The 19,292-nt window shown below is 44.7% G+C and overlaps 1 protein-coding gene across 2 annotated transcripts in view; it reads left to right on the top strand.

Annotated features, from left to right (window-relative positions):
- LOC142287665 (interleukin-5 receptor subunit alpha-like) overlaps positions 1-19,292 on the top strand; it is a 131,388-nt gene that overhangs the window by 81,363 nt on the left and 30,733 nt on the right. For both annotated transcript variants that reach the window (XM_075333456.1, XM_075333457.1), the window contains exon 4: positions 7,389-7,536. In XM_075333456.1, coding sequence (XP_075189571.1) covers positions 7,389-7,536 — 148 coding nt within the window. The remainder of the gene's footprint in view (positions 1-7,388; positions 7,537-19,292) is intronic.

The following is a 19,292-nucleotide window of genomic DNA, read 5'->3' as shown; positions in this document are numbered from 1 at the left end:
ATCTGATAGAAATTGTAGGAATTGTACACATTTCTTTACAAACACTCCACATTTTAGGAGGTCAAAAGTAATTGGACAAATAAACCAAACCCAAACAAAATATTTTTATTTTCAATATTTTGTTGCGAATCCTTTGGAGGCAATCACTGCCTTAAGTCTGGAACCCATGGACATCACCAAACGCTGGGTTTCCTCCTTCTTAATGCTTTGCCAGGCCTTTACAGCCGCAGCCTTCAGGTCTTGCTTGTTTGTGGGTCTTTCCGTCTTAAGTCTGGATTTGAGCAAGTGAAATGCATGCTCAATTGGGTTAAGATCTGGTGATTGACTTGGCCATTGCAGAATGTTCCACTTTTTTGCACTCATGAACTCCTGGGTAGCTTTGGCTGTATGCTTGGGGTCATTGTCCATCTGTACTATGAAGCGCCGTCCGATCAACTTTGCGGCATTTGGCTGAATCTGGGCTGAAAGTATATCCTGGTACACTTCAGAATTCATCCGGCTACTCTTGTCTGCTGTTATGTCATCAATAAACACAAGTGACCCAGTGCCATTGAAAGCCATGCATGCCCATGCCATCACGTTGTCTCCATCATGTTTTACAGAGGATGTGGTGTGCCTTGGATCATGTGCCGTTCCCTTTCTTCTCCAAACTTTTTTCTTCCCATCATTCTGGTACAGGTTGATCTTTGTCTCATCTGTCCATAGAATACTTTTCCAGAACTGAGCTGGCTTCATGAGGTGTTTTTCAGCAAATTTAACTCTGGCCTGTCTATTTTTGGAATTGATGAATGGTTTGCATTTAGATGTGAACCCTTTGTATTTACTTTCATGGAGTCTTCTCTTTACTGTTGACTTAGAGACAGATACACCTACTTCACTGAGAGTGTCCTGGACTTCAGTTGATGTTGTGAACGGGTTCTTCTTCACCAAAGAAAGTATGCGGCGATCATCCACCACTGTTGTCATCCGTGGACGCCCAGGCCTTTTTGAGTTCCCAAGCTCACCAGTCAATTCCTTTTTTCTCTGAATGTACCCGACTGTTGATTTTGCTACTCCAAGCATGTCTGCTATCTCTCTGATGGGTTTTTTCTTTTTTTTCAGCCTCAGGATGTTCTGCTTCACCTCAATTGAGAGTTCCTTAGACCGCATGTTGTCTGGTCACAGCAACAGCTTCCAAATGCAAAACCACACACCTGTAATCAACCCCAGACCTTTTAACTACTTCATTGATTACAGGTTAACAAGGGAGACGCCTTCAGAGTTAATTGCAGCCCTTGGAGTCCCTTGTCCAATTACTTTTGGTCCCTTTAAAAAGAGGAGGCTATGCATTACAGAGCTATGATTCCTAAACCCTTTCTCCGATTTGGATGTGAAAACTCTCATATTGCAGCTGGGAGTGTGCACTTTCAGCCCATATTATATATATAATTGTATTTCTGAACATGTTTTTGTAAACAGCTAAAATAACAAAACTTGTGTCACTGTCCAAATATTTCTGGACCTAACTGTATGTGCTAATCTTGAATGTGTATCAAACTAAGAGGACCCGCATACAGAATTTTTTTTTAATATTTAAATAAATATATAATTTTGAAAAATGGCATGTGATCCCCTCAAATTTTGATACCCAGCCAAGATAAAGCCTGACAGCTGGGGGCTGGTATTCTCAGGCTGGGGAGACTCATATTTATTGCTCAACCAGTCTTAAAATATGAGTGCCGGAGTTCCTCTCTTTTTATTGGTTTTAATTTTCTCCTGAGCACCTAGTTGGTGATGCGAGGTCTCATAAAAATTTTAAAATAGCACCCTGCAGCTGGCCAGGATTGCCTCGTCCATTAGATGCGATGATCCCTAAGCACTTTATCTGGCTCATCCTGATTGCCCTGGTGTTAATGACAGCTGTGAGCTGTCACTAAGCCCTGGATTAGTAATAGTAGGGGTCTATGAGACCCCCCCACCACTTATCTTAGAAGTAAAAATAAATATACACAAACACATAACAAAAATTCTTTATTAAAAAAAAATATAAAATAACACCCTCTTTCACCAATTTATTAAACACCTAAAACACCCAGATCCACTGATATAATCCACACTATGACGATTTCAGCTCTGCTACATCTGAAAGCACAGTGTGTGGCCATAGAATAATGACCCCGCTGTGAGCTTGAGACAGAAACTGAGCTGTATTTTGATCAGTGGTCTGCTTAAAAGTGCCACCACTGTAGGTCCCTTTCACACATATACACCCACCCCCACACACACACACACCACCACACACACACACACACACACGCACGTGCTGCCCCCACGTCATCAGCTGGGCTGCTCGGATCCGGATCCGCAGTGGCTCGAGGGGTCTCCGGACCCGGGGATCGTGCGGACACTCAAATAAAAGGGGGATGTATGTTGTACAGGGGATTGTTGTAGATACTTCGTGACGCCACCCACGGTGTGTGGTAAGATGGAGTACCACCGCTGATGTTGGGGAGCACCCAGGGGCAAAGGAGCGGCAGCTAGGTGTTTAACCCCTCTGTGGGTAGGGGTGGATGCCCCGGGGCTCAGTGTCCAGAACACGGGAGGGGATGGCTGCCGGAGGAGATGCGCCGGTCCGGACTAGAGGGTGTTGGTGTACTTACGATTAAATGATTGAACACAAGTCCAAGGTGTCAGTGGCCGGCTGCCGCGTCCGGGTGTATACGGTTCCCACACCCGGCTGGGGTACCAATGTCCCTTCCTCCGGCACTATGTACTTTTCTTCTCTTTTGGACAACCTCGTATGGAACAGGGAAGTCCTCTCCCGGTTCTGTTTTTGTTAGGAGATGTGCCCACGAAAATTAACCCGTGGGATTTCCATGGGTTGTTGCGGATACCCTATCCCCGTGGTGGGCTGCCGTTTCACTCTATCTGTGCTAACACACTGGAACAACGTCTGGAACCTTGTCCCCGGCCTGCTTAATTAGAGAAGGGGCTTGCAATCGTCTTCTAACTAGGGTCCAGGTACCCGCCTGTGCACGGTTTCCGGACCGGATCTCCGCTGTCGGTACCGGCGGGCTCCAACCCTGCCCTGGTCCACTTTGGATTTCCCACGACCGGACTCCCGTCGCCATTGGACACGGTCCACTGTTTGCCACCTAGCCAGTAGACCAGGGCCCCTACCCTGGCTACCCTTCACTAGGCACAGACTGCACTTCAACTCCGACTTTCTCCCATAAGTCAACTCTGACACTGACACTCACTGGTTCCCTCCCCCGGATCCTCAAGACCCCTAGGTGGGCGCTCCCAATCTGCCTGGTCCTGCCCACTAGTGTGTACTTCCTACGCTGAGGCTGATGGCTAGGGTTTTGTGGCAGATGGTACCTGATGTGGGATGGTGTTGTGGGGTGTACTGTTTCTCTGTGACCACCTGGCGGCACCAGGGCATCTCACACACACACACACACACACACACACACACAAACACACAAACACACACACACACACACACACACACACACACACCTCTTGTTTTTTTTCTCTGATGGTGTCTTTACACTCTCATGGCTCATCAACAACTCCCTAACAGACTTTTAAACATGAAATAACTCACACTGGTTTCTCCCATTCCTTCTCTCCCTTGCTGAGTAGGTATTAACCCTGTCCTTTCCGAATAATAGTCTATATGAGAGTGAAAATGAAAGACAGCAACTTCTTGAGGTCGGGGGTTAATACAGCAGCCCACAAGAAATTAACACTTGTTACCACAGGAAAACATTGCAGAAGTGAAAACATTACACAAATACGATTGGTGCTTCAGTGAGAAACATGACAGCCTTTCCACCTCCTTATACATGGGTGGTCCCAAAAATAATCAGTAAGACCTGTTAATTTCAGTTTATTTTTTTGTTTCTTAAAATTACTTCAGTTTACATCTGTTAAAATGTGAACATAGCCTAAATGCTAAAAGGCCTTTCAGCTAACCTCATGGAAGTATAAAAGAAGCAATTAAGGCCACATTTTATTTGCAAAATATTATACTGTAGGGAAAAATGAAATATAATTGAGAACATGCTGCTGAAGTCAAGATTTAAAGGAACATTAAAGCCAGAAAATGCACAAAATATAAAAATAAAAAAATCCCAGCAATTCTTTCAATACTCCTTTTTCACTATTCTATTTTAGTTTCATATTAAAATTAAAACTGTAAACATATTGTGGAAACTTCCTCTTCACGGACCTGTTTGTGGCTACTTGGTGAGGCAGAGGTCTCTTTCTTTTGTCTTGTGTGCTGTAGGACAGAAGATCCCACAGAAAAAGTCACTCCTAAAATACCAAATCTTTATTGTATAAAAATTAAAAATCAATACATATAGACACTTACGGATATACGCATAGACAATACCATACAACCAATACAAAAGACTCCAGCTGGTTATACAGTAGAAAGACCAGTGATATGCCCTAAATATCACTATGCCAATCAACTTTCCTATGTCTCAAAGTAGAGAGATACAGTTAGGTCCAGAAATATTTGGACAGTGACACAAGTTTTGTTATTTTAGCTGTTTACAAAAACATGTTCAGAAATACAATTATATATATAATATGGGCTGAAAGTGCACACTCCCAGCTGCAATATGAGAGTTTTCACATCCAAATCGGAGAAAGGGTTTGAGAATCATAGCTCTGTAATGCATAGCCTCCTCTTTTTAAAGGGACCAAAAGTAATTGAACAAGGGACTCCAAGGGCTGCAATTAACTCTGAAGGCATCTCCCTTGTTAACCTGTAATCAATGAAGTAGTTAAAAGGTCTGGGGTTGATTACAGGTGTGTGGTTTTGCATTTGGAAGCTGTTGCTGTGACCAGACAACATGCGGTCTAAGGAACTCTCAATTGAGGTGAAGCAGAACATCCTGAGGCTGAAAAAAAAGAAAAAATCCATCAGAGAAATAGCAGACATGCTTGGAGTAGCAAAATCAACAGTCGGGTACATTCAGAGAAAAAAGGAATTGACTGGTGAGCTTGGGAACTCAAAAAGGCCTGGGCGTCCACGGATGACAACAGTGGTGGATGATCGCCGCATACTTTCTTTGGTGAAGAAGAACCCGTTCACAACATCAACTGAAGTCCAGAACACTCTCAGTGAAGTAGGTGTATCTGTCTCTAAGTCAACAGTAAAGAGAAGACTCCATGAAAGTAAATACAAAGGGTTCACATCTAGATGCAAACCATTCATCAATTCCAAAAATAGACAGGCCAGAGTTAAATTTGCTGAAAAACACCTCATGAAGCCAGCTCAGTTCTGGAAAAGTATTCTATGGACAGATGAGACAAAGATCAACCTGTACCAGAATGATGGGAAGAAAAAAGTTTGGAGAAGAAAGGGAACGGCACATGATCCAAGGCACACCACATCCTCTGTAAAACATGATGGAGACAACGTGATGGCATGGGCATGCATGGCTTTCAATGGCACTGGGTCACTTGTGTTTATTGATGACATAACAGCAGACAAGAGTAGCCGGATGAATTCTGAAGTGTACCGGGATATACTTTCAGCCCAGATTCAGCCAAATGCCGCAAAGTTGATCGGACGGCGCTTCATAGTACAGATGGACAATGACCCCAAGCATACAGCCAAAGCTACCCAGGAGTTCATGAGTGCAAAAAAGTGGAACATTCTGCAATGGCCAAGTCAATCACCAGATCTTAACCCAATTGAGCATGCATTTCACTTGCTCAAATCCAGACTTAAGACGGAAAGACCCACAAACAAGCAAGACCTGAAGGCTGTGGCTGTAAAGGCCTGGCAAAGCATTAAGAAGGAGGAAACCCAGCGTTTGGTGATGTCCATGGGTTCCAGACTTAAGGCAGTGATTGCCTCCAAAGGATTCGCAACAAAATATTGAAAATAAAAATATTTTGTTTGGGTTTGGTTTATTTGTCCAATTACTTTTGACCTCCTAAAATGTGGAGTGTTTGTAAAGAAATGTGTACAATTCCTACAATTTCTATCAGATATTTTTGTTCAAACCTTCAAATTAAACGTTACAATCTGCACTTGAATTCTGTTGTAGAGGTTTCATTTCAAATCCAATGTGGTGGCATGCAGAGCCCAACTCGCGAAAATTGTGTCACTGTCCAAATATTTCTGGACCTAACTGTATATGATTTGAGTAAATTTGGTCCAGGTATGTCTTTACTCCAGAGCTCTCCATAAATCCAAGATAAAATTGAGAGCACCCAGAATGTACACATCCAGACCAAATGCCTATGAAGTCATAATAATGTTAAATCACATGAAATTAATTATTGAGGTATACAACAGACACCTGATTGACAATTTCACCCGACGCTTTTCTCCTCCTACACAGGAGGTTCATCAGGAGTGTTTATTATATGGTTTATAATATGTCATAGTAACATTGATTGAAAGAATCACAATTGATATGTGAGGAGAAAAGAGCAATGAACATATAACTATATGAGTACCCCAATTATTACATGGAAGACCTCATCTCTGAAGAATTTTTTGTGTCAGCCGTTTTCTAGATATATAATCCAATTCTTTATAAGGCATAATATTCAAATAAAGATTCTTCAGATTTTAATAAAGGTTCTGACTGATGTTTAGGAGGGTGGCCCAGTCAATGTTCAAATTCCACATCAAAAAAATATTATAAGACTATATTTCAGTTCCAAGAAAGTCAAAGATTAGCTTTCACAAGTCCATATACAGGTCCATATGTCATGTCAACTATTATTTTAGGCAAAGTCAGTTTCCTCAATGTGGATTGCTGCAGCTCCAATACCTCCTCACTTGGCAAGACAGAAGATCCCTTGACTAACGAGGAGAGTCTTCAGATGGCCACCAGGCAAAGATAGAACAGACCAGCAAAAGACTAACCTCTGTATTCTTTGGTGGATTTTATGATCATGCACAAAATTAATTCAAGTCTGTCTGAAACTGCACTGTTAATCTGAGAAAACTCATTTTTTTTCCAAGTGGAAAATGATTATTTAAGTGTAAACCACCTACATAAATATCTATATTATCTTGAGGTTACAGTAATTGAAACCATATAGTCCTAGAGTTGGTGCAAATGGATTTGCTCATCCCAGTCCATCAGTTATGACAGTGATTTTTTTACATGGGAGTAAGACTACCATCTTTTACCTGGCACTATCCTCGATTCTTCTTTTGATTGGCCGACTTGGCATGTTGTTGCATGAGCCAGCTAATCAAAAGAGGATTTGCCAATACAGGTAATAGACAACACTCCTGCTCCTGTGAAACGATCAAAGACCTGTGTTGTGGCTGGTGGAATGTGGTGTGTGATAGATTTACACAACTCTACAGTAGCAGTGTATGATACCACACGTTTTACAAAGTTATTTATTTTTTTTAGCAAATACTGACAACAACGTCAAATTATCATACAATAAAACTACGCATGCATCCTAGAGTGATCGGATCAGTAACAAATGCCCTTTGTGATGGTTATGATATTCATTTCCAAAGCAAACCTACAAAATTTGTTTACAACGCTCCACCAGGTGAGTTTACATGGCCTTACATATTCAATAAAGTGTAACGATATGTATTTAATAATTTGCACCAGATATGTAGCTAATAATTTGCACTATTCTGTCCATGCAAAAATAATTAAAATATCGAGATTAATAATTAATTACCAGAAGACCCGTTTTTAGGTCAAAAATGGCTTTAATTTTATTACCGCTTCTCAAGAGTTTAATAGTTTTTTATTTTTTTTAAATACATTTGGCTCCCAAGATATAGGCCTTCATATTTATTCCTAATTTTTTTGGTCAATACTATGGGGAGTGGTGCAGACGATTCTTTTAGTGTGTATATTTAGGTTGTTTTACATTATTAGCCTGGCAGTACCATCCACTTAATAATGATCATAGAAATTAGTATGAAATAACATGCCTGAAAAAAATCCAGTATACTTAGGGGAGCAGTGCAAATAGAATAGATAAAATAGGAGCAAAAATTGTTACAATTTTTCTTGGTGACAAGTCCTCTTTAAAGGGAACCTCTCACATCAGATGATGCTATTAACTTGCAGGCATGTGCGGCGCAGCTACAGTCACTGTTCAGTACAGAGTGAGCAGCTGCTGTAATCCTGCCCCGACTCTTTGACAGACAGCCTACTCTGTACTGATGCACTGCAAAGCAAGTTGTCAGTCAGATTGCTGGGGCGTGTTTATAGCCACCGCTCGCTGTGTATTGCGCAGTGACTGTTGCTACTCTGCGCACACTTACCGATGGCTCCCAGGAAGACTAAAGTTAATTTTCTCCCGGGAGCCTCACTTCCAGTATGGCAACCATCTTCCTTTTTAATGCTATTACCCTGCAAATTAATCCAATATTTCAGGTTAATAACTTTATCTAAACTAACACGTTCTCTTTAACAGCACAGCTAGTGTACCCATGTATTTGGCAAGGGAGGCATGGTTAAACATGTTATCTCAGCAAAGTAAACCCTTTCCATATACTCTATAAGGGTGCCTTCAAATGTCAGTATAGTCAGACCATGATAGGACCCAAATGCATGGATTGGCCTGGGGAATCTCCCGAACTGAGTGTGAAAGCTTCATAGAAATATATAAGCTGACATGCTCGGGTTTGGAGACCTGTTAGCCAGTCGATCTCAGACTGATTTATATAGACATCTGAATGCACCTATAGGCATGTGCAGTGTAGCTAAGTATCTTAAATAGCTGCTGCTAACTACTTTGAATATCTGGTATGTAAACTCACATTACTATCAGAGCTGATATTGTCATATGATCACCATTGGTTTTAAAAGTCAAACCTGTGTCATGGTAGAGTTGACCAGACTCTAGATGAAAGACATACTGCAATAAGAGTAGTACATCTGTGTATCTGAAGTATAGGAGAAATTATCGATTCTTTACTGCTCATTTTTAATGTGGCTCGGGGTGGTAGCTGTGGGTGAAATCTGCTTCTTTTCACCCTGACACAATACATAATTTAGGGTGTGTGTTGTGGTTAAGCGGTGGAGGATACCTCTATGATCAGCTATGCTTTCCGTGGTGACAGCTCCTCTGGATCCCAGGATGAGAAAACCCACATTAGTTGTTTTTACTGATATCCATACTTAAACACAGGGGGTAAGTAAGCTGGCCATTCTTGTACACGATATAAAGATATCTCTCCAACAGTTATGGACAACAAAACAGTTCTTCCTGGGAACAGTTGGACAACATGGCAACAGGGATAACTGCATAGTATGGAAACTAAAATAAGGGAGCCCTTGCTAGCTACCACCCTACTAAATGTACCACTGGTTTGGCCAAATTCACTTTCTCTTCAAGGCTGTCCCCAGAGTCCAGCCAGCACACTACTACTTCATTACAGCTTGCTCAGTCCTGGAGTACCCCTACATGCTTGTTTCAGAAGAACTGTCGCTACTGTAGATTCCTGGTTGTCACTTGGTCCAAAATTCTCCTCACAAGGTTCTTCTTCTTTCTCTGATGGTGTCCTTACTCTCTCATGGCTTACCAACTACAACCTAACTGACTTTGAAACAGGAACTGACTCGCCCTGATCTCTATCACTCCTATCACTCTATCCCTCTCGCTGGCTGACTAAGTATTTTTAATCTTGTCCTTCCAAAATAAGAGTCTATATAAGAGTAAAAAGGAAGACAGTGACCTCTTGTGGCTAGTGCTTAGTACTACAGCCCACAGGGAAAAAGCACTTGTTACCCCAGAAAACAAATATATTAAGTACATGTAATGTGTGCACAGTATTACATCAATGCAATTGATGTCTTTTGGGAGGAATGGGACACCCAGCCAACCTCCTTACATATTGATGTTTAGTTTACAGTGTAAAGAAATGTTTAATAGTCAGTATATAAATAAAGAAAAACATTTCCAATAAGTAAGCTTCTATTATGTTTGCCTGGTTAAATCAGTTGCAGGGCTACTTTAATAACAGCAGTTTATAGTCTTTATAGTTCCCCCTACACATAAGCAGCATGTAATTGCCTAGTTCTGTGAGATATTCAAGTTATTTTACCTAATGTATATCTGTATCTCTCTCAGCAAGGACAAAGTCAGGGGCTGCAGTAATCTAAGTCTCCTCCTACTCTGCTCTGTGCCGAAATAATGTGTGCGGTCTGCAAGTACATAAAGTCCAGATTCAGTGGCGTAACTAGAGTTTGATCGGCCCCGGTGCAAAGTTCAGACCTGGGCCCCCCCCCCCTCCTCTCCATGTACACTGACACTTAGGGTACGGGATAATGACACTGACACCCGGGCTATGGGATAATGACACTGACACTTGGCTCTTACCCACAGCACCCAGGTTTCCTATGATCTGAAATCCCTCTATCAAAACCCTGCTTATCTATGTTCTGATATCCATCTTATCCTTGGCACCCAGCTTCCCCATGCTCTGTTAAATATATTTCCCTCAGCATGTAGCTTTCCTGTATCAGAGCATGGGAAAGCTGGGTACTGAGAGAAGATTTATAGCAGAGCATGGGAAAGCTGGGTGCTGAGGGAAAGAGCCTTTTTCCCTCAGTACAAAACATTCCCATGCTTGTATCTTTGTCCCCTCTTGTATATAGTTCCCAAAGGGAGCAAAGGGTCGCCCACTCTGAGCGGTATCTCATGCCTTCCCACGTGCATATGGTGTCTTTGTCTGTACCCTGAGTTCCTCTTTGCTGGCCATCCTGTGCATAGCGGTCTGATGCTATTAGGCATTTTTCTCAGGTTCATGATTTTACCTCACTGACCTGTACATTCCTATACTTAAGGTTGTACCAGCACCCTTCGTATTAGTTACCGGCTGCTGGGATTTGCCCTCTTTGTCTGTGTTTACCTTATTGTCTGTCATTATGATACATTTATTTGGACATGCAATTTCTTCTTAGCACTTTAATTGTGGCTGTGGGCTATTGGGCCATGCTGTATACCGGTGTACATGTGTATGGGATGCATTAGCACCTGAATTGGAGGCTATGCACCATTTAGCCTTACTTTTCATGTGATGCTTATTATAATACCAGGAACACTGGTGCATCCAGGAACACTGGTGCATTTGTACCGACCCGCGCTCGGCTGCAGCCGAGTCGCTCGGATCCGGGCTAGTTGGTGGGTGGCTTGAGCGCCTCCGGACCCGGGGTCACTTCACTCTGAAAGGATGCTGACGCTACGTAGGCGGGTGGTAGGTAGGTGTACAGCCAGAGCCGTGTTTGAGTTTGTGACGCCACCCACGGGATGTGGTGAAGGTGTAGACACCACTGCTGCAGTTACGAGGCACCCGGGGGGGATGGTTATGCAGCAAGATGTGAACTCCTCCGTGGGCAGGGATGATGTCCCCAGGACCCTTGGGGGGAGCTGGGCGGTGCAGGGCGGTGCGCAGCCGGATGGCACTGTGGTACTCACTGTTATTGACACACACAAGTCTCTGGTAAACAAAGTTGATGGTGGTCTGTGCGCACAGCCGGCTGCGTCTGGTCCTTCACCCGGTTCGGTGGTCTTTGCCTTTCTCCTGCACTGTGTAGTGTGTATGTAGATTGCCTTCGCTTCAGCGATGGGAGTCCGCTCCCCGGCGGTATGTGTGTCGGGAAAGCCCGTTTGCCTGCAGACGCTGGCCCGTGGGATCTCTCTGCCTGTGCGGTGGCTTTCAATCCTCCTCGGTGGGCTGTTGTCTTCAGTCGGGACTTGGTTGGGTAAGGGCCTATAGTCCAGACCTCAATCAGTGAATTAACTCAGTCCAGTGGCTTCTGGACCTCGTTTCAGAGTCTGAGTACCCCCTCTGTGCCCCGGTTTCCAGTCGGTTCCCCGGGTCGGTACCGGCAGGCCACTACCCTGTCCTGGTCCACCACGGTTCCACCTGGCCGTCTTCCCGGCTCCTGCAGGCTAAGGCCACCGTTGCCTCCTAGCCGAGGTACCAGGGCTACAACCCTGACACCTGTAAGTTCCCGCTGCAGACCTGTCACCACAGGCCTGCTGCACTCCACTCCTCTCAACTCTCTGACTACAACTCCACTGCACTGAACTGTACTGTTTTTGTGTTTCCTGCCTCAGGCCCTCTGAACTCCTCGGTGGGTGTGCCAACCGCCTGGCTCCGCCCCCCTGGTGTGTCCATTAAGCTCTGAGGGAGGTGACTAGGGTTTATGTGGTTTGGCTGGTGTTACTTGGTGTGGGACTGGTGTTGTCCGGGGCGCTATCTGTGACTACCTGGATAGTGCAGGGCGCCACCCATTCATTTGTCCGGGTTTCATTTGCTACTGGCTCATAGTGTCCAGGCAGATACCCATCATACCATCTATTTTTTGGGATATCTAGGCAGGCTGTATTAGCATCTATAACTGAGGTACCGTTACAATTGGCTCTGCCTCTGTTGCAGGTACCTGCTACACGCGATACAATTAGGGTATATTTATGCTCTGACGCCATTGCACTTTGTAAGTGTATTATTTATTTAAGGCCCCCTTCACACGACTGTGAAACACGTGCGTGTTTGGTCCGTTTCCGTATGTACGCAGCAAATGAGGTGAGTAGCGCGATCCGCTAAGCTGTCACTGAGGTTAACCGTGGCCACCACTGGATCAGTGAAAGCTCAGCTGATCGCGCTACTCACCTCATTTGCTGCGTGGAGCTGACAGGAGAGGCGGTGTATTCTGCTGCTCCTGTCACCTTAATCCAGCAGAGCTGGATGCGACGCTGGAGGTCCGTGGATTATGCCGGACATGGAGGGCTTTGTTGGGGTTAATAAATTGTTGACGAGGGAATTTGTTAGTGTTTTTTATTTCTAATAAAGGATTTTTCGGGTGTGTCTGTTTTTAACTGTAACCTACAGATTAATCATGGAAGGTATCTCGGGGAGACGCCTGACATGATTAATCTAGGATTTAGTGGCAGCTATGGGCTGTCATTAACTCCTTATTACCCCGATTGCCAATGCACCAGGACCACTCGGGAAGAGGCGGGTAGAGTTCCAGAACTGTCGCATCTAATGGATGCGGCCATTCTGGGCGGCTGCTGGCTGATATTGTTAGGCTGGGGGGCTCCCCATAACGTGGAGCTCTCTATCCTGACAATACCAGCCTTCAGCCGTGTGACTTTACCCTGGCTGGTATCAAAATGGGGGGGACCGCACGTCATTTTTTTTAATTATTTATTTATTTTTTTAACTGCACAGTATAGTCCCGCCCCCTGGCGGCTGTGATTGGTTACAGTGAGACAGCTGTCAATCAGCGTGGGGGCGTGTCTAACTGCAACCATTCATAGGCGCCGTGGGCGGGGAAAGCAGGGAATACGAGATTGTTTAATGAGTGGCCAGCTTTTTCAAAAGAGGAAAAGCCGCCGGAGTTTAGAGAACAGCCGTGCAGCGCCGCACCGGTGATCGAGGAATGGTGAGTATGCAAGAAGGGTACTCTATTCAGACACTCTGGTGATTAGCGGTCACCGGTGAGTCCTTCACGGGTGACCTCTAATCAGGACGCGACACAGACAGCCGCGGTATGACAATGAAGTCAGGTGAAGTTCACCCCAGTTCATTTTCTACGCGCGACTCTGTCTGCTGTCAGCGGGTATGTATCTACGACATTGTGCATCTCAAACACGCATAAATTCACACAGACAACACATACACATGTCAGTTATTTCTCTCACGTATAAACAGACAACCAACACGCACACACGGCTAGCATATGGCATTCACACAGATGGCACATGGACACAAAAAAAGGACACAAAATCGGAAAACGGACCCGAAAAACGGACGTAACACACGTGCGTGTTTTTTCATGGACGTGTGAAGGGGGCCTAAACAAGCGCGCTTTATTCTGTGCTACTTAGAGCTTTTGTACACCTGCCACGACAGCACCCTTTTTAGGCACATTGGTTATATAGGTCAATTATTTTGTATACCTCATCTATGGTGCTCTTTGACTTATTTGCCGATCCTTTATATGGGATATTCTTATGATATAGCATTTTTACTGCATGTTGTCTCATGTCATCATGTTCATATATGATATTTAACACTGCCGGTACACAGGGTTCATTATTATTGTCTATATAATTATTCATATTTTCTCTATTGTTCACCATATTCACGACTACATCTGGGGACAAGCTCCGCTCGTGTGTTGTCCTTTATGTCTTGTTTTAAATTATTTTATTGTCTTTTGTGTGTATTGAATAAAGATGTTCTTTAATTATTTATACTACAATAGGCGTGCCCCTGGTTTCATGTGCTGTGTCTTTTCTTCCTCTTGTCTCTTGTATATAGTTCTCCAAATACTACAATGGCCCCCACATAAGGGTACTTTACACGCTGCAATATCGGTACCGATATCGCTAGCGAGTGTACCCACCCCCGTCGGTTGTGCATCACGGGCAAATCGCTGCCCGTGTCGCACAACGTCGTTAACACCCGTCACATATACTTACCTGCCTAGCGATGCCGCTGTTGCTGGCGAACCGCCTCCTTTCTAAGGGGGCGGTTCGTTCGGCGTCACAGTGACGTTCCTATGCGGCCGCCCAATAGAAGCGGAGGGGTGGAGATGAGCAGAACTAACATTCCGCCCACCTCCTTCCTTCCTCATTACCGGCGGCCGCAGGTGCGATGTTGTTCCTCGTTCCTGCGGTGTCACACATAGCGATGTGTGCTGCTGCAGGAGCGACAAACAACATCGCTACTGGCCAGACAAAGATAAATGGTAAGTGAACGACCTCTCACAGACAAACGTTTTTTTTCTCTTTTGCGATTGTTTAAGGTCGCTCATAGGTCTCACATGCTGCGATGTCGCTAACGACGCCGGATGTGCGTCACAAACACCGTGACCCCGACGATAAATCGTTACCGATGTCGCAGCGTGTAAATGGCCCTATAGCCTTCCATATAGTATAAAGGGACCCACATAACCCTTCATATATTAGAATTAGAATGCACCTTCATAGTCATCCATGTATTATAATGCATTTCCCATAGTTCTCCATGTATTATAATTCACCCCATAGTCCTCCATATATTATACTGCACCACATAGCCCTCCATATATTATAATGCACCCCCATAGTCCTCCATGTATAAAGTAGCCCTTATAGCACTCCAATTATTATAATGAATTCCTCATAGTCCTCCATATATTATACTACACTACATAGTGCTCCATGTTTTATAATGCACCCCCATAATCCATGTATAAGGTAGGCTACATAGTCCTCCAAATATTATAATGTAGACCCCATAGTCCTATATGTATTATAACGCAACTCCATAAAACTACATATTATATTATGCAGCCCCACACACCTCCATGTATAATGCAGTCAGCCTCCCCAGGCCACCTTGTATAATAATACAGCCAGCCTCCCCAGGTCCTCCATGTATAATAATGCAGCCAGACTTCCCAGGCTTCCATGTATAATAATGCAGCCAGACTTCCCAGGCTTCCATGTATAATAATGCAGTCAGCCTTCCCAGGCCTCCATGTATAATAATGCAGTCAGCCTTCCCAGGCCTCCATGTATAATAATGCAGTCAGCCTTCTCAGGCCTCCATGTATAATAATGCAGCCAGCACTCACACAGTCTGAACAGGTGACAGGGGGAAAGTGCATCATACACCATACGCTGTGAGCTGCACAAAATTGGCGCCAATCTCCTCCCTCTGCTGTGATCTGGACAGCCCAAGGGGTGCGTCCAGGTCACAGCAGGGAGCTTTCCTGTATTAATTATAAATTTGATAGTCCGACCATCAGAATGAATGCACAGGAGGCTGCCATAAAGGAAGTGAGTAACTATCATTACTCACAGAAAATCCAAGATGGCAGCCCCCAGTGCTTCAGTAAATCTAGAATTTAAAAAAAAACTAAACAGCGAGTTTTATTTTGTATTAAAAATACTTGATTTCATAATCACTATTATTAATACAAAAATAAAAAACGTGACGCCTTCCCTTTAATCTTAATGCTCACCAGGGGGAACGACGGTGGTGGAGCGACTCAGGAAGGTCAAAGGAGGAAGGGCGATGCTGCGAGCTCGGGGGAAGGGGTGCTGCTGCTCAGGAGGGTCAGCAATGCTGTGGCTAAGGGGTGTGGCCACGGGTGCATTTGAATCCCACGGGTATGGCTCACCAGGGTGGTGGTGGTGGAGCAGAGTCACAGGATGCGCTCGGGGGTGTTGCAGCAGCCGCCATTGATCTGCGGGTGGGGGGTCTGCGGAGGTGTCACAACACAGGGTGTCTCGGTGGTGGGTGGTCTGTGGAGGTGTCTCAGTGGCAGGTGCATTGAGCTGACTGCCGGCTCCATTGAAACACCCATGTTTGACGAGATTAACTTCAAGAAAATGACTGCGGACATGGCGCGTGCGCACATAGGACTCCACGGCCATTTTCTTGATGTCTATCGCGTCAATCTGCACAAGCGCCGCTTCTGCGGCCATTTTCTTGAATTTCATCTTGTGAACCATGGGCGATTCAATTGAGCTGACAGTCAGCTCAATGAACCAGCCACTGAGACACCCTTGCAGCCCGCCTGCACGCAGATCCAAGCTGCCCACCGCGACACCCCTGAGCGCGTCCTGTGAGCCTGTCTCCTATGAACCTGCTCGGACCACCATTGCCTTCATAAGCCATATCTGTTTTGTAAGATGCACCCCCATTTTACCGCCAGTTTTGAGGGGAAAAAAAGCGCGTCTTACAAAGCGAAAAATACGGTAAATGAGAATCCTTAAGTATTGTGAACACGTTCAGGATCTTTTCTTTGCAGATTTGGTTGTAGAAAAAAAACTGCAGCATGTCAATTCTTTCTGTGTTTTTGCTGCATTTTCCCCATTAAAAGTAATGAAAAACAAAACCACAAGCAAAAATACATATAATGCATCAAATTGTGGAAAAAAACCTTGTTTTTGCTGCAGCATTCTCCTGCCAGTAGATGCAGATTTGGTGCAGAAATTTCTGCACCAAATCTCCATCTTGTGCACATAGCTTGACAGTGTATTAGCACACAGCAATGCACAGTAATTTAGCCATAGTTAGCACAAATGACCTGGCTGCCATCAACAAACAAACTGCTCCAAATGCTTCCCCCACTGCTCACATTCATTCTATGTGACCCCCACCAACTTATAGATCAGCCTCAGTCCCTTATGCCCCATCCCCCCAGATTCCAAAATGTTCCAGGCACTGGCAGAAGGTGAATCTTTACATGTTATAAAGATAACATGCAAAAAGGGCCAGATGCACTCTTCAGCATTATTGCTTGCTGTTAACCCTGTCCATCACATGGCTGCCTGCACATCACATAAATTAAGGGTCGACATCAGGTCACTGACTAGAGCTAGTGGGAGTGGGAGGCAGAGGCTGTTCCTCACAATAAGGCTACTTTCACACATCAGTTTTTTTCCATCAGGCACAATCCGGAAAAAAACGGGTTAAACGGATCCGGTACCGCATCCGTTTTATCCCCATAGATTTGCATTGTTACTGGATTGTACCTGATGGCTTTGCGTTGCATCCATTTTTTTCCGGATGCGGCAAAATTAATTAAAGCAGCGGCCGGAGGCAACGTGTCTTGCAATGTTTTTTTGTCCGGCAAAAAAACCGCATCACGCCGGATCCGGCGCGATATGGCATGTTTTACAATGAAAGCCTATGGATGCTGGATCCGGCGCAATGCGGTAAAAAAAGGATGCGGCTGCCGGATCCATTTTCATATACTGCGCATGCACCAAATTAATTAAAAAAACTGATCCATCAAAAAAACGGACAAAACGGATGCAAAAACGGATGCAAAACGGATCCAACGGATCCGGTTTTTTACGCATCCGGCATAACGGATCCGTTAAAAACCGGATCCGGTGGATACGGTTTTACATTTTTTGCCGGATCCTTTGGATCAGGAAAAAAAAGGATTGTGCCTGAATGCAGAAAACTGATGAGTGAAAGTAGCCTAAGTCACAAACTTTGTGACTGTGTCGGCCACTGTCTGCCACTCAGACCGCACTGTCTGCAGCCTCCAGTGCTGACCTGATTCTTCATCTCCTGACCTGAGTCTTCATCTCCTGCGACTGCCGACATGCATTCACAGTCACAGCAGTCACTGTCTCCACACCCTGTAGAAGAGTAGATGACGAGGCAGGCAGAGTCAGCCCGAGGTCACAGGTAGGAAGAGGCTGGAAGGGGCAGAACCCAGTGCTGCTGGCCACTTGTATTAGAGCTAGTACTGTATAGTTAAAGCGCAGCTTCTCTGTCACAGAGAGGAGCCGCTGTTTATCTGCTAGGCGGGTGCCACCGGGCCCCTAACCTGCCGGGTCCGGTTGCAAGATTTCATTTATGACTATGCAAGAATATAACCGTTTATATGAAAAATAAATGTGAAAATAACATGGACCACAAACAGTCAGGCAGAAAATTTAATAAAATGCCATTTTCCTTCTTCATGATCAACTTGAAATCCAAAGTATATGCAGATATGGCGCAAATAGGGATGAAGAAATGGTGCTCTCTAAAGGACTCCATACTGAAAACGCTAAAGTGAGCAAAACCAGATGATATCAGCAGCATTTCTTGATAGTCGAATGCATATTGGGACGTCCTGAGTCTCTTCCAAAAGATCATGTTGTAGAAGAGAAGGATTAGCACATTGGGTTAGCAGCAGCCAATATTTTTGTTCTCCTTGAAGATAAGCTGCTATCAGAGGTGGCTGGTTACAGCTTTCTCATAGAGAATGTAGGAGTGCTCAATTTAACTGGGTATGAGAGGTAGGAGAGATACTATAGTTGTCAGCTGAACAAACATTCAAGAAACAGCTATCTAAAGGCCCCGTCACACTAAGCAACATCGCTAGCAACATCGCTGCTAACGAACAACTTTTGTGACGTTGCTAGCGATGTTGCTGTGTGTGACATCCAGCAACAACCTGGCCCCTGCTGTGAGGTCGTTGGTTGTTGCTGAATGTCCTGGGCCATTTTTTAGTTGTTGCTGTCCCGCTGTGAAGCACAGATCGCTGTGTGTGACAGCGAGACAGCAACAACTAAATGTGCAGGCAGCAGGAGCCGGCTTCTGCGGAGGCTGGTAACCACAGTAAACATCGGGTAACCAAGAAGCCCTGTCCTTGGTTACCCAATATTTACCTTTGTTACCAGCCTCCGCCGCTCTCACTGTCAGTGCCGGCTCCTGCTCTGTGCACATGTAGCTGCAGGACACATCAGGTTAATTAACCCGATGTGTGCTGTAGCTAGGAGAGCAGGGAGCCAGCGCTAAGCATTGTGCGCTGCTCCCTGCTCTGTGCACA

Source organism: Anomaloglossus baeobatrachus, chromosome 2 (assembly GCF_048569485.1).
Source record: "Anomaloglossus baeobatrachus isolate aAnoBae1 chromosome 2, aAnoBae1.hap1, whole genome shotgun sequence".
NCBI lineage: Eukaryota > Metazoa > Chordata > Amphibia > Anura > Aromobatidae > Anomaloglossus > Anomaloglossus baeobatrachus.
The sequence above is the reverse complement of the archived record's forward strand: the minus strand, read 5'-3'. Positions and strand labels throughout refer to the sequence as shown.